Consider the following 15,418-nt stretch of genomic DNA (forward strand, 5'->3'; position numbering starts at 1 on the left):
CAGGAAAATGGGAAGAGGTTTGCTGCAAGAAACTGATCTTGGGCTGGCCCAGGGTGCAACCAGCTGCCCGAAGGAAGTGGGACTTGAGGAATAAAAAAACATATCAGGGAACAAAAAAAAAGTAATGAAACTCCTGGAGAGGGGAAGGCTGTCTGACGACAACCCTCTAGATAATGCTGTCTGTGAGCCAAACAAATGGAGATCGGGCAGTGTAATGTTCTTTTGTGTCCCTTATTGATCTGCTTATTCAGTTTCTTCGGAGACCCCAGTTCTCCGTGGGCCTGAGGGCTTAGCCAAGGTTAGAGTCCGGCGATAATGAATTCTGGGTGGAAAAGGGAAGGATTTGCTCCCAAATATTTTTGTTATCTTGTTGGTAGGAGCCACGCATTATCAGGTAGCTCCTGACGAGCCTGGGGGCCCCCGAGTTTCACCCCAAGTTTTGGCTTCTTTAGACTCTTTGTCGTCCACGGCCCAGTAAAACCTTCCTGGCATTTTTCCCCACTCCTGTGAGTTGATCTCCCCGAAAAAAAGTCAGGTTTCATTGGGGTCTGAGAAGTGAACCAACTTCCTTCTTTCAGCACTGTGTTCAGACAAATTAAGGGAACAGGAAATTGGCTTATTACACCCTACACACACTCACACACTGCCCTACCCTCCTGGCTCATCCTCAATTGCCTACACATTTCAAGTAAATGTGACCTGGGGAAGGAAAGACCTCAACCCATTGCCAGTTGCCTCTCTCTGGGCTGACACAACCATCACCTAGCAGCCCCCACCGTTCTGGGCTGTCACACAGAAGCCAATGGCTGGCTGATAGTATTCAGACCCCTGCCTGAAAATAAAAAGAAAAAAACAAACAATTTTCTGCTTGGGACAACTTAAACTGAATAATTCAGGCTGGGAACACCTGACCTAAATGCTTTTAATCAGAGCAGAAGAAATATATGCCCATTTGTTTCCTACTTTACTAATTAAAAAAAAAAAAAAGCTAATTGGTGTTCTCAGGAACTTCCAACTGAGGGTCAGGAGCCTCTAGCCATCTCTTCACCCCTTCTCAATTCCCTGTGCCCCACCCCTCCCCCCACAAGGCCATCCCCACCGTGGAGTTGGCCTCTTTCCCACAGACAATGGGAGGGGGGGTGCCCTCAGACCATCTGGCTCCGCCCCTGCACCAGAACTTTGGCCCTGAAAAGGCAATGCAGTCATTGGCCAGAAGTTCCTGCCCAGCAGGGTCTTACCCTCCCTAGATCCCTGGACTAGTTTCTGGGAGCAGAGACCTCTCACTGCCTGCAACTCAGCACTGCTAACTGGTGGAGTGCAGCTCCCGCTGGAGCCCCAGAGCTTAGCCCAGCGCTGGGCACACAGTAGGCACTCAGGAGACATCCGTGGAATGTGAAATGAAGGTTCCCACCAGGCAAAGCTCTGTGATTTGTTTAGGGAGTCTCTGAGGCCAATAACATGGAGAAACTCCAAGGAAATGAGTAGGAAATGCCCAGGAAATGAGCAAGCCGTGGTTTTTCTGAAGTATTTCTCAGATGTTCTGCTTTAATTCCATCTTTCTGGGCCCCCTATTTCTTTTCCACCCATTCTCTGAGGCAGGGATCTTGTTCAACAACTCCAGCAAAGGGAAAAGGCTTATTGAGAAGCTGAATGAGAATATGCCACCACTCCCCAGACCTTTCCCCCACCAGATCCAGATACTTCAGGCTAAAGGGAGTTTGAACCTGAAATGAGCCAGATAATTGCCCCAATTCTCTGTTCCTTATTGAAGAGGTAGTTACAGGCCAAGGGGTTCAAGGGGCCTCGCTTTTATGGACATTGCTTTAAGTCAAAAGAATACATTATACATATACAGGCTGAGAACATACCCTCCAACCTAGACTGGTTCTCTGAGAACAAAGCAGGCTTCCTTCTCCCTCCCCCCTTCCCTCCTCCACCTCTTTTTCCCCTCCCCTTCCTTGTTATTAATAGTTATTATTTACTAAATACTCTCTGTTCACCAAGCATTGTGCTAAATCCTAGACACTTTGTACAGTAATTAATCCGCACAACAACCCTAAGAGTTAAGACATCCAGATTTTGCAGATGCAGAAACTGGGTGACTTTTCCCAGCATAAACCCTGTGTAAGTGTGTGTGTGTGTGTGTGTGTGTGTGTGTGTGTGTGATAATGTTGATGCGATACTGGCATATCTGAATGTTCAAGTGGTGTAATGGGGATGGAAATAAAGAAAATTGACAATGAGAAGATCTTAAAGTTTTTGAAATATGGAATGTTTTAATAGAAAGCAGATAGTTTCTCCTGCCCTAAAGTGAACAAAAGAAGTGATGCAATTAACTGGCTAATTCCCAGCCCCAAATGCTTTCCCTGGAAATGGGCGGATAATGAGGCCGACAGTATGTTCGCAGTTGAATTCGCCTGATGTTGCACCATTTCTCCCCCTAACTTTTGCGAATCGATTGGGCAAAATCACAGCGAGACGCACAGACGCTTCCCGGACGCTCACATACTCGCGCGCGCGCACGCGGGCGGGCGCGCGCGCACACACACGCACGTAAGAATGCTGACACACACAGACCCGAATTTATCCTGCCTCTAGAGTCTTTTATGATTCAGCCTCGGGAATGAAAATAGGGTTTGGAGCAGAATAATGTGCCCGAGGCCAGCTAGGGCGCAGCTGCTCCAGATGTGCTCTCGGTAATTAGGCGTCCACGGGAGCCCCTGCCATGCAGGGAAGGTGCGTCTCGCGGGGCTGCAGACCCGGGCGGGGTGGGGGGGCCTAGTCTGCCGCACGGTGGGCGCGTGCCCTTTGCTGCCCCAGCCCCGCAGCCCCCCTCGCCCCTCTGCTTCCCTGCCTTTCCCCCAGGGGATTCTCTGGGACCTCTGTCCTACAAGGAACTTTGGAGAGATGTCTCCAAGTGGGCCCCCGCAGTGTAAAATGGCGTTTCTACCTTGGCAGGAGGGGAAGAGGGACCCCCGTTTCTCCTACTCCGTGCTTCTCGGGTTCTGGGGGGGGGGTGTCTCTGAGCTTAGACTCAAAGGGACTGTGTCCCGAGCAAGGTTTCCTTTTCCTGGAATCCGACAGGCCATTTGAGCCAAGGAAAGTGACCTGACTGCCTGCCCTAAAGGCTTTTCTCTTTTGGGTTTATGGGGCAGTCCTGTGTCCAACACCTTCTCTTGTCATCAGGGCCTCTTTTACAAAGTATTCAAACTTCACAGTATCCCCCCGTCCTGTGGGTCGTTTTCACCTGGGTGTTTGAAGGCCTCGGGCACTTGCCCTCGATGACACACATCTGGGGAGGTTGTAAGCTTTGAACTGACCTGTCTTGGAAGGGAGGGGGCTGCACTCATCTTGTCTCCCAATCTTAGCTGAGACTCTCCTATATTCGCTTCCACTTCCCTTACGTGCTCCCCCAAATCTTAATTCCAACCCCCCCCAAAGGCTGCCTTTCCTGAAATGAATTTTGCTCACAAGACAGACATTTTTTGCTGGGGTCGTCCTATTTTGGGGTAAGAGCATTTCACTTGGAGTAAAGGACTTGTCCTCCAGGCCTGCCTCACCATTTTATAGCTGCTCTGATCTTGGGCTAATGACTTAATTTCTTCGGGCCTCAGTGTCTTCCTTTGCAAGTTGCGGGGAGGGATTCAGGATTCCGGCGCTGCCCTTGAGCAGGCTTCTGGGGAGATCAAAGGAGACTGAGCTGTGGAAGGCTCCCTAGAGTCGGGAAGGAGGGTAGGGGGTGGGGAGCGGATGAAGCCACCATTAGCTGCCGATTCCTTTCCCAGCCCTCACTCGTTTCATCGTGTTTCTCTTGCTTGGCAGAGGGCGCCAAAGGCGACGCGCCGGCGGCCGGCTCCAGGCCAAGCCCAGTGCGTCTGCAGGAACCGGCCCCTTCACCAACGCGGGACACAGAGCTGCGTGAGGACTCAACGCCAGGGCGCCGCCTAGAGGTCGGCGGCGGCCTCAGCCTCACCCGCCAGCCACCGCGGAGCCGCTCCCCCAGCCCGGGGCAAAAAAAAATTGGGGGCAAAACATCGAGCTTAGGTCTCAGGGATGGTGCTTCCGGCACCTCTGCCTGCTCTGAAACCCACCCCGCCAACATATTGAACCCTACCTAGGAAGGGAGACGGAGGAAGAAGGCCCAGGAATATTTATTCTCCTTGCAACTCTAACTAAATGGAAGGGGGTCTCAATTTCGGTTTCTTTGAGGATCCTGGGTTCTGCATCTGTGTCTACACTGCCTCCTCTCAACATCCCATGTGCAGTCCCCTCCAGTTATGCTAGAACTCTGCTGTATCTTCAAGAAGGGACAAGAGTAGGGAAAAGTTACCCCTAAATCCTGCAGCTTGATCATCTACATTTTCAATTTTCTGAATAACTTGGGAGATCGACGTGCTTTGGGGAGAGGATTTGGACACTTGAGGGTGAAAAGAAACCCCGCCTCAATGGCCTTTACTCACGGAGTGACCATTATGAGCTCAACCAGTGTATGAGAAGGGTGCCTGTGGGCAGCAGCTCCCCTGTTGGTGGGTATCTGTGTTGGGCATTGAAAGTTGGCTCCTTTGGGGCCAGCAATCTCGGAAGGAAAAGGCTAGTTGGCATTTATGGGAATGTATTTGAGGTGTCAGTCCAGTCCCATGCAGAGAATTTTATGTTTTAAACTGGGATCCATGGCCTGGGTTCTGGGTACCAGTTGGGGGAGGGGAGGGGGCAGCTACAAAGCCCTTGAAAAGTATGTGCAAAACTTGTGTGTGCACAGATACATCTGTTCTGCAGCCGTGGCCTCTTCAGATTTTCCAGCGTCTAAGACTAAAATGGTCCCATCCCCTCTCCTCGGCCCAGGGAATCCCTAGACCCAGGTCAGCAATGAGCAGGGAGCCAGCACAGTGACCTGCCCCCACTGCAGGCTTCTGGGGGAGGGGGCAAGGGGGCGGGTAATAACAGTCTCGAATGGTGTGGAAACTGCTGGCCCCTCAGTCCTGCCCTCCGCCCTTCGCTAACAGCTCCCAGAGGCAAATCCTCATAGCAGGGGTGACTGCCAGGAGCTGCCATCACAGTATTTTTATTAAAAATATAGCATGATAAAGAGCAAAATGGGGGAGTTCGGGCATGTAATAAGGAGGGAGCCGCCGGAGGGGCCTCCTCATGCATATCCTGGAATATGAATATGGGCATGGAAACAAGCTACTTCCTGTCCTCCAGCTGTTAATGAGAGCCCCGCCTTCCTCCTCCTTGGTGCAGGGAAGGAGCCAGAGGGCACGGCGGCTCCCATCCCCCACTGGCTGGGGCAGAGGAGGACTGCCTGCCTCAGAGTTAGCCTTTCAAAAAAATTGCGAACTGTAGACCATAGTATTTTCCCTGCCCCTTCCATTTGTTTATAACTTTATTTTGAATTTTCTTTTTCTTTCTTTCTTTCTTTCTTTCTTTCTTTCTTTCTTTCTTCCTTTTTGTTCTTTTCTTTCTTTCTTTCTTTCTTTCTTTCTTTCTTTCTTTCTTTCTTTCTTTCTTTCCTCCTTCCTTTCTTTCCTTCTTCCTTCCCTCCTTCTTTCTTTTTAAAATAATCTCTACACCCAATGTGGGGCTTGAACTCACAATCCTGAGATCGAGAGTCACCTGCTGTACAGACTGAGCCAACCAGATGTCCCCATTTAAAAAAAAAAAAATCACTTAAAAAAAGAAGTCCCCAGTAATGTTTTGGGGCCTTTCCTTGGAAGTGGGGGGTGGGCGTGGAGCCGGCGGGTCACACAGGGCGCACCTGTGTGTGTCTGTGGGAGGAAGGGGCCGCCAGTGCACCAAGCCCCAGCCTGGGTCTGCGGCTGAGCCTCAGTTCTGCACCCGAGCCCTGACTGCGTCTGAGCTCATCTTAGCCCGCCAGCGCCTCTTAGACCTAGATCCTTCTTATTTTTTGGTGAATAACTGTGAGGCATGATCGAATTCCTTTGCTCTCCCGCCCAGAAGTGCACCTAACCATGCCCCTCCAGCAGACAAAGTGAACAGGAAATCAACAACTTCGCTCCCAATTATCTGGAGCTCACAGCGAAAAGACCCTTTCCTTGGTTTTGGTTTTGATTCACTACGGCCTAATAGCGATTTTCCAAATCCGGATTCCACAAAGTTTGGTCAGAACAAAACAAAAGCAAAAGGTCCGGAGCCGAAAAGAGCGATGGAGAGGGCAGTGGAGGTTCAGGTAGTGGCTGTTGTTGGAGGCTTTGAAGGAACCAGACAGGAGACGGTGGCAGAGGCCAATTTGGACACCACTCAGCGCTGGCCGTCACCTCCACTCTGGCCAAGACCAGCATCTCGGTTTCTCCTCTGGGAGCGCCTGCCCCGCTCAGCCCCTTCAGGCCTTCTGACCCTCTCTCCCCTTCAAGCAAGTACCTGGCAATAAACGGGTGGGGCAGGGCAAAAGTCTGGCAGCTAGAGGCGCAAAAAGAAAAAACAAACAAACAAACAAACAAAAAACCCGCTTTCAGCGGAAAGACGCAAAGAAGGAGGCCACAGGGCGTGGCCGGCAGAGCCAGGCTTTAGCGAGGAAGGACGGGGCGCCTAACTCCGCTTGGGCGAAGGGCCGGGTCCGCCGAGCCCGGGCCTGTGCGTGCGGCCCGGTGAGTTGCCAGCCTCCGCACGGGCGACTCCTGCGAGAGAAGAGTCCCTGGAGCCGGGGACAGCCGACGCAAAGTCCCGGGGGCCGAGGCTGCTTCTCTCCACGCGGACACAGTCTGCTCGGACGAAAGAAAGGGGCCGAGGCGGCTGCTTCTGCGGCTCGTAAATTTGTTTCCCCTTCCTTTTAACCCGCCCCCCGGCCGTCTTTCTTTTCAGGACAGGAGGGGATGTAAACCATTTGAAGTTCATCAACACGGTGAAGTTTTATTGTATTTCCGGTCCCCAAGATTTATACCCGGGAGGGGGAGCGGGCGGCCGGGCAGACTCCTCCGCTCCCTCGGACTTCCCCGCCGGACACGTGGCCACGCGGACCCTCGCCTCCGGCGCCAGGGCGGGAGGGAGCCGGGCCGGACGGGGGGACAGGCCGCTGGCGCCGCGCCTTCCGACGGCCGCTCCCGCCGCCGCTGCCGCCGCCGCCCAGGTGAGTCCGCCGCCTCGGCTCGCGCGGCCGCCCGCCCGCTGTGGGCTGTGTGCCTGAACACCTGCGACGACGCGGGCGTCTGGAGGGGTAGAGGTGGCCGCAGGGGAGATCGGTGGGGGCGGAGAGCGAAGGGCCCAAGCTGAAGGTCAGGAAGCAAGAAGCAGCCTTGCTCTCTGCGTCCCAAGCTGAGCCTCCAGGTTTCATTTGTGAATTCGGAGCGGATCCTCTTACCTGGGACGGCTCAGCCTCTGCGGAACCAGGTCCCCCCACCCCTACCCCGGACGTTTCCGGCAGGGCGACTTCGCAGCGACTGTCCAGGCCAACCCGCTTTTGCCTGCCTGTCATCCCTGGTCTTCCTGGTATTTTCTCACACTCTGCTTTTCCACCTATGTCTCCAGCAGTCACTTTCTCCCTCTCCACTCTCCGGTCTCTACTCCAGTCTCAAAGCAGGGGGGTGGTGTAGGGCTTGAAGATTTGGCCTCTCGGAACTACCCCGGGTGACCCTGGAATATAGGCACTAGCCCGACGACGGGGAGTGGAGATGCGCCTTGATGACAGTTTGAAGTTGAGAAATCTTATCTGTGGAGACCTCCAGCTGCAGAGACGGAGGCTGAGAGGTGGTGACCAGGCAGGTGTAGCCGTGAGGCCTTGTCCAGGTCTGGGCTGGGCCTAGGGTCCCCATCCTCCTCCACGGGGGCTCCTGGAAGAGAACAAAAGTTCCCGGAATCTCAGAGCTGGTGGCACCGGCTCCTGAATGGTTGTGCCTGGAGTCCTGCCTCCAGTTCTTTGGATGGGTTGTTAACTAGCAACTGGGTTCTGTTGGGAAAGTGGTGGAGGAAAATGAAGTGAGTTGGCCAACCGTTTTTGTTTTTGTTTTTGTTTTTGGCCCATAAGATGGCTACGGGGGTCTGCCCCCTCAGTGAGCCCTTGACCTGGAGCTGCTGAGTGAATTAGGTAGTTTCATGTTGTTGGGCCTGGATTTCTGAACACAACGACATTAAACCACCCGATTCACGGCAGCTACTGCTCCTCGCTTAGCTGGAGGAGTGTGCGTGGGGGGTGGGGGGTGGGTGCTGGGCAGGGAGGCAGCATAAGGACCAGTGTATCACTCTTGCCAAATGGTGAAGAGGTTCGAGATCTTTCACCCAGAAACAGCGAAGATGTTCCCCAGAGAAAAGAGGTGGGAAGCCCTAGGGTGTCTTTCCTACTTCCGTATTTTTTAAGTGGGTGTTGGGAGGGAAAGCGGGAATGGAGAACATTCTACTCTCCAGAGGCACCTTGCTGGGCTATTCTGCAGAGCCAAAGAATGCTGGTTGGGGCTTCAGGCTTTCTGCCTTGGGATCTTGGGCTCCTGTCTACGTTTAGACTTTCCAAGGAAAGCCTCTCCAACTTGGCAAATGCTTGGTTTCAAGAGATACAGGGGATCCTTGAGATCTTTGCAACCCTTGGTGGGGGGGGAGGGGGGGGGACAGGACTCCACTTCAACAGGAAACGTCAGGTCCTTGAAGAGGGCTCAGTATGTCCCATTCTAAAGGGGAAATGTCAGGATCCCATGTAGCCTCAGCCTGTACGCCTCCAGGGTCCTTCCTAGGGCCCCCTAGTGGGGCAGAGGTGGGGCAGAAAAAGTCCTACGTTTCCCAATCCCTCAGCTCCTGTTCCACAGAGTGGCCAAGGCTTCCCCATTAGACCCTTGTGCTGGGCTACAGGTTTACCTCGGTCCTAAAGGCCACCCCCTGGGAGAGGGGCCTGAGGTGCAGGCTAAATGGGGAGCCCAGGCTGTTGGGCAGTTCACTCCAGACTGGTGGTCTGACAGGAGATGATGCGGGGGGGGGGGGGGCGCATGGCGCAGGGGCAAAGCCATGATACCCTCTTTGACCCCAACCCATTCTAGGCTGCTGGCTCCCGGCCCAGGAGAGGAATAGCTAGAAGTACTGGCGGAAGGAGGGGACGGTCCAAAGCATAAGCTAACTTTTGTTCCCAAACTCTTCCCCCCTGCTTGAGGCAAGGGAATGTGGAAAGGGGCCGGGAAAGAGGCCCGACCGGATGGGGCTCTGGCGCCAAGCTGACATGGGGGGGGGGCAGTCTGTGAACAAGGGGCATCTGCTAGGAGTGGAAGGGCCCTTGGGAGACCCACCTCTGGCCCTGGGAGAAATGCAGCCTTCAATCCACCCCCCTGGTGAGCAAAGGCCAACAGCACAACTCCTTGACATTTTCTTGTCCTCCAGCCTGGGTGAAGGTGGTCTAGGGTGTCTTTCTGCCTTACCTTACTTCTCTCTGGGCCTCTCACAAACCTGCCCAGCCACCCGGAGCCTGGAGCCTGACTGTCTTCCATCCCGGCGTCTCTTGGCCACCCCCTCCCAGGAACAGTGCTGTAAAAAGAAAAAAAGGGGGATGTTAGAGAGAAAAGAGGAAATCAAGTCTTTGGAAAGCAGAGGGTTTTACAACAGCCTCAGGTTTTATGGAAGCAATTCCGTAATAACCTTCTACCTGCTCAGCTCCTTTCCGCCCCGCCTGCCCCCAACCCCGTTTGGCCTCCTGGATGCCCCCTCCCAAAGAGTCAGCCACCCCCACCGCCTTCCATATCCCCGATGGCTGAGACTTGGGAAGAAGAGTCCTGAGGTCTGCTTGGGCCGGTGACCTCTCCGTTCTTCCTTTCACCTCTGACATCCTGGGAGGGAGATTTGGCAGGAGATTTCGTTACTTTGCAATTAAAATCCCCACTTGGAGGGTGTGGCAGCATTGAGGTTTGAACCCATGTGTGTGGATTCGATGTGATCCCGGTTTAGAGCTGGTTTTGTATAAAGGCTGAAGGTTCTGGGGACCTTGATTTCTTCCCCCTTGGAGCAAACATCCCCACCCCTCTTTCTTTCCCAGAGTGGGTCTGGACTCTGGTTCTGGGTCAGAAGAAATATCTCTGGGTGGTTGGAGACATAGGCTTGGGGACCTTTGTAATTTCGTTGTAGATAGCAGTGCTTTTGTGTGACCCCCACAGTTACCTGAGGGCTTTCACGTTCAGCTCATCTCTGCCCACTGGTCAGATTCACACTTGTGAGGGACACGCTTGTGTGCAGGTAATGGTGCCTACATCGTTGTGTCCATCACTACCATGAAAGAAACATCACACGATGTACATCGTTCCTGCAGTTTGGGGTGAGATACACAGTAAAGGAGGTCATGGTCGGACCAAAAAAAAAAAAAAAAAAAAAAAGTCACAAAATTTCATGACCTCCCCTGGGCCAGTCTGAGGCATTTCCTTTACCTTCCACACAAATATTTTGGAAGAAAGTTATCAAAGGATTCAGATGTAAGCCACATGCGTTTGTTTGAGGATACGGTATATATTTTGCCTGAATATCAAGTCAACAGGAGATTTTCAAGCAAGGCTTCCTGATCAACTGATGTTTTATAGCCAAAATTCAAGTACACAAATACTCAAGTTTTTGCCCTTTCCGTAGGTGTGTGATAGTTATAAAAATGTATGCACAAGCTTTTGGGTAACAGATCTTCTACGAACAGAATCGTAAACTCACATCATTCACAGGGGTCATACATGCCTCCACATATGCACCATTGGGTCTTCTGTGTGAACACCCAAGCACATCCGCTATTATAGTAGGGTGTATTTATTTATTACATATTCTATACACAACCTAGAGTACAGCACATTTGCACACTGGGTCCCCATAAGTAAATATCGATTTGAAATCTACATACAGGATATCCACATCTATTCAAATACAAAATGCCTAAGTTTCAGCTTAGCTTATCTATTAAAAACAAACTTTTCCCCTTTTCCCATTTATTGTTTTTCTTTTTCTTTTTTCCTCCTCTCTTGCTTTTCCTTCCCTCTGTCTAGATTTTTTTCCTCTCTCTTCTTATTGACAAGGATCTTTCCCAAAGCCGCCCCCCCCCCCCCAGCACAGCCACTCACCGTCTGGTCCTGGCCAGGGTCGGCCTCTGCTCTCCCCACTTCTGCCTCGCTCTTGGCTGCTCTGGGCCCCAGTGTGGCCAAGGGCTGCAGCTTTTCCCTGCCTGTCCTTCTCCGAGCCACCAGCTACTGGCCCTAGCTGTGCTCAGGCGGCAGCTCCTGTGCTGGGAATGGCCAGAGACTGGGGGGCGGGGGGGCAGGCAAGGTTTTCCTTCTTTCTCTTTAGGATTAGGAGTGGCGTGGGGAGCAGTTTGCTGTCTCCGGACAAAGTGACCCCCACTCAAGCAACCTCTCTACTAAGCATCTTTAGAAGCTGGGCTCCAGGGACGGCCGGCAGTCCTGTTTGCCTCCTTCCCTCACGGTGGGTACCATTGTTTGGGAGAGGAAACAAGGTTTTGAGGGCGTCCACAGACCCTCAGAGCACCCAAACAGGGGGCTCCCTCCCCACTGACCCTTTAGCCCTCTGCCTGAACTGGAGTTGAGCTCCAGTTTGGGACAGCAGCATTTGCTAGAAAGGCTGGCTGGGGTGGGACTATCGCTTGGTGCATTTGCTTCCCCACCTGGGAGATGAGCTGGGGTGCAAGACCCAGGGTTGGGGTGCTGGTTCGTTCTCTTCCCTCCAGAGCCCTCTCTCCTGAGAAGACTGAGACCTCAAAACCTGTCATTTTGAAACTGTTCCCACACTCTGGTGTTAGGAGCAAAGGCTAAGCTCTGGTCTCAGAAAAAGAGGCCTGGGTCTCCTCCTTACCCAGCACCTAGGAGCCACAAGGGGAGACGGGCAAGTCAGAAACCTAAACCCTGTCTGCTGGGCCTCCCCACCCTTGTAGGGCACAAGTCAGGAGCTCAAATGTGCTGCCTCTAACTTCTTCCCTAAAGGAAGCGTCCCTCTTGACTTCTCTCTTATTGCAAAGAAAGGCAGCAACAAAGTCTGGGCCAGGAATGGGAACCAGAGGGCTGCAGTCAGAGCCCAGTACTTGCACGGGCCTGGGTCCTCAGAGCAGCCCAGCACTGTGACTTTTCTATAAATAAAAAAGGCCCTGCCCACACTCCACATGGCCTTTTGGGCCCTAATTTATATATTACAGAAAGTCTTATACTCAGCCCTCCACGCTTCATAACACCATTATTTATGGCAGGAGAGGTGCTTTTTTTTTTTTTTTGAAGAATATATTTATTACAGGTAAAGCCAAGAGCAGACTCCATACGTCTGGCAAATCGAGAACAGGTGCTTTGCCTTAACTGTGATTCATTCGCTCTGTGCCCAGCTTTCTCGCTGTTGAGTCCGGGGAGCTCCCTTGACTTTCCCAAGCGTCCAACCGCTACTTAGAAGAATTTGCATCGGATTTTTGTTTCCCCACTTGGGTCCCATGGAAAAAGCAGATCTTCACGCTGTTTGGTTCCGGATCTGCTGGGCTGTCGCCCTCGGAGAGCTGGGGTGGGGAAGGAGGGGGCCGGCTGGGCGCTGGCATTGATCTTTAAAAAATCATTTTGAAATCGCCATAATGTGAAGAAATATGGCGCTTCGCCCTCGTATTTCACACGTAATGACACGAGATGGCTTCATTTGGAAAGAAAAGCGGGCGGGAGCGTGTCTGTGTGTGTGCGGAGGTGATCTGCAGCTTTCTGCAGGCAGAGGGGTACATGGCCAAAAAGATAAAACCTCAAATTAGAATGGCCCCGCTTTCGGTAAAAGGACAGGGCTGGGGACAGCCGATCGTTTAAGGGCCCAGGGCCCGGCAATGCTGAGAAAACCCACCCCAGCCTGCTCCCAGCCCCAACCGCAGGCGAGCCCGGTCTGTCCAGGGGTTGCGTCTCCCTGTGCCTCTACACCACAAGAAGCCACTGTACCCAGGGCAGAAGCTGGAGGAGCTGCGGCCGGGAGATGAGCCAGGAAGCCAGCCGGTGGCCCCAGGGGAGAATCCGCACAGGGCCGCGTAGCAGAGACCAATAAAACCGGCTATCTGAAAGCTCCAGCCAGAGAGTTCACAGGAGGGGAGGCGGCGGGTGGCCGGGAGACTGACCTGCAAGCCCTCGGTCTACACTGGTGCCCAATACCGGTATTTGGAAATCTATCAGGAAGGCGATGCCGGGTGAGAAGAGCCATCCGGAAGAGTCGAAAACTGGGCCCCTTCTTCACTGGGTGTAAGGGGAGATAACTGCGGGACCCCTTCCCACACCTCTGCTCTGCTGACACCTTAGGGAATTTCCCTTAACCCTTTCTCACATTCGGCTCCCGCAACGGGGCAATTTTAAGCGCCGCCCCCCCGCAGTTGTCGGGGGGGGAGAAGAGTAATGGCTATGCCCCCCCCCCCCACCCCCTACTTCCCTCTGACCGGGGCCAGAGAGAGGCCCCAGGAATTTAAAGGACCTTTGGCTAGTTGTATTCAACTCTTTCTGAGGCTCAACTTTTCAGGGCCTGGTGAATACCTCTAACCTCATGTAGGTTCTGATTTTAGGACAGCTAAATTTTAGGACCAGGTCATTGGACACTCACCCCGCTCTCCTCTGGCAGCTACCGAGGGGTCAGGAGAAGCTCCCAGGCCTGTAAACCTCCCAACATAGTCACAGAGAGCCCTCCAAAGCAGATAATGCCCTACAACCCCCCCCAACTTCTCTCCCATCCCCTTTACTTCATCTCCAGTGGATTGCTGCCGCACTGGTGTTTAATAAACATCTTGTGTCAAGGGGACAGAGGAGAGGAAACGAGGCCTGCGGGGTGGAGTGGCGTTTGGGGGTCCTGTCCCCACCCCCTCTTTAATTATGCTGTGGGCCTCTCGGTCTGCTCGCCGGGCTGGGGTTCTCTCCCTCCCTCTGCCCAGCTCTCCCTCTCTTCCTCCCGGACCCGCCTGGGGAGAGGGCTCCACAGCCTGAATCCCTCCCGAGGCAGCCCGCTGCTTTCCCTCCGCCTCTCCTCCGCCCCCGCCGCCCCATGTCGAGAACAACCCCCCTTCCTGCAAAAGGAGGGGAGGGGGGGAGGGGGGTGGGGAGGGAGGGCGGCCGGCAGCTCGGGCTGAGGTTACGTGGCCGCCGGAGCCCTGACGTGATAGCACATTGCATCAGCATAAAACAATCCATCCTCGATATGGAATGCGGTGCGGACGGATGACAGCGAGAGCGCAGCCCCCTCGCCCGATTGATTTATGTTGGAGCTGACGCTTTATCAGGCAGTCGGAAAAACTTTGACCAATCATTTTGCAAGGAGCGCTGAGCCGGGCTGCTCCACTGTACTTTGTTGGCTGAGAAGTTGAGCAGGGGGTGGGGGTGGGAGGGTGGGGGGCTGGGGGGGTCGCGTCCGAAAGCCCTCACACCGGTCTGGGTGCCACCTCTCCCTGCTTGGGCGCCGCCGCGCGAGCGCTTCCCTTCCCCCTGCGAGCGCCCGGATAATGTCTGAGAATGTCCATTTCTGGGACGCTTAGCAGCTATTATGTCGACTCGATCATAAGTCACGAGAGTGAGGACGCTCCTCCAGCCAAGTTTCCTTCCGGCCAGTACGCGAGCCCCCGGCAGCCGGGCCACGCGGAGCACCTGGAGTTCCCCTCGTGCAGCTTCCAGCCCAAAGCGCCGGTGTTCGGCGCCTCCTGGGCGCCGCTGAGCCCGCACGCGTCCGGAAGCCTGCCGTCCGTCTACCACCCCTACCTGCAGCCCCAGGGCGTCCCGCCGGCCGAGAGCAGGTACCTCCGCACCTGGCTGGAGCCGGCGCCGCGCGGCGAAGCTGCTCCGGGGCAGGGCCAGGCGGCGGTGAAGGCGGAGCCGCTGCTGGGCGCGCCTGGGGAGCTGCTCAAACAGGGCACGCCCGAGTACAGTTTGGAAACTTCGGCGGGCAGGGAGGCCGTCCTGTCTAATCAAAGACCCGGCTACGGGGACAATAAAATTTGCGAAGGAAGCGAGGACAAAGAGAGGCCGGATCAAAGTAAGTTATAAAAAGTGAGGAAATACCAGGCCGAAGGCCAGGCGAGGTGGGGGGAGGGGAGGGGAGAGGCAATAAACTGCGGACAATGTGGAGGGGAGACCGCGGCGGTGGCCGGAGAGAGCGAGCGGGGGAGGAGGGAAGAGGGAGGAAGGAAGGAAGGAAGGAAGCAGGCAAAGCTAGCCGGGTGCCCCCCGAAGGGGAGACTGAGGCCGCTGGCGGAGCGCCGCCCCCACCGCTGCCACGTCCTGCAGGGGACTGGGGCGCAGGCACCACCTCGCCGCCCTCTCGGCCTCCCTTCCCCCACTCCCCCGGGGCTCGGGCTCAAAGCCCGGGAGGAGGCTGTCGGCGGCCGGCCGGGAGAGGGGCCGGCGGGGCCGGGGCCCGGGCGGCAGCCGGCGAGGCCGAGAGCCCGCGCCGGCGCGTGCTTTGATCCGGCCTCTCTTTGTCCTCGCTTCCTTCGCAAATTTTATTTTTTTTTTTTTTTTTTTTTTTTTTT

At 54.5% G+C, this 15,418-nt stretch overlaps 1 protein-coding gene and 2 long non-coding RNA genes across 4 annotated transcripts in view; 2 read left to right on the forward strand and 1 right to left on the reverse strand.

Annotated features, from left to right (window-relative positions):
- The window catches only part of LOC121044839 (uncharacterized), a 14,149-nt gene extending 7,226 nt beyond the window's left edge, over window positions 1-6,923 (forward strand). The window contains exons 2-3 of the long non-coding RNA XR_005797506.1: window positions 3,823-4,526; window positions 6,820-6,923. This is a non-coding gene — a long non-coding RNA (uncharacterized LOC121044839). The remainder of the gene's footprint in view (window positions 1-3,822; window positions 4,527-6,819) is intronic.
- A 223-nt stretch (window positions 6,924-7,146) lies between these two features.
- Window positions 7,147-11,372, reverse strand: LOC121044838 (uncharacterized). Of its 2 annotated transcripts, XR_005797504.1 has the most exons (3): window positions 10,081-11,372; window positions 9,348-9,453; window positions 7,147-7,784 (listed from the first exon to the last, which is right to left on the reverse strand). It is a non-coding gene; the product is annotated as an uncharacterized LOC121044838 (long non-coding RNA). The 2 variants fall into 2 exon arrangements; XR_005797505.1 differs by lacking the exon at window positions 7,147-7,784 and having other exon boundaries at window positions 9,073-9,453.
- A 2,930-nt stretch (window positions 11,373-14,302) lies between these two features.
- Window positions 14,303-15,418, forward strand: part of HOXB9 (homeobox B9) — a 5,121-nt gene continuing 4,005 nt past the window's right edge. The window contains exon 1 of the mRNA XM_040497270.1: window positions 14,303-14,922. Coding sequence (XP_040353204.1) covers window positions 14,406-14,922 — 517 coding nt within the window. The 5' untranslated portion in view covers window positions 14,303-14,405. The remainder of the gene's footprint in view (window positions 14,923-15,418) is intronic.

The sequence above is a fragment of the Herpailurus yagouaroundi genome, unplaced genomic scaffold, assembly GCF_014898765.1.
Source record: "Herpailurus yagouaroundi ecotype Mexico unplaced genomic scaffold, PumYag 189, whole genome shotgun sequence".
Taxonomy (NCBI): Eukaryota; Metazoa; Chordata; class Mammalia; order Carnivora; family Felidae; genus Herpailurus; species Herpailurus yagouaroundi.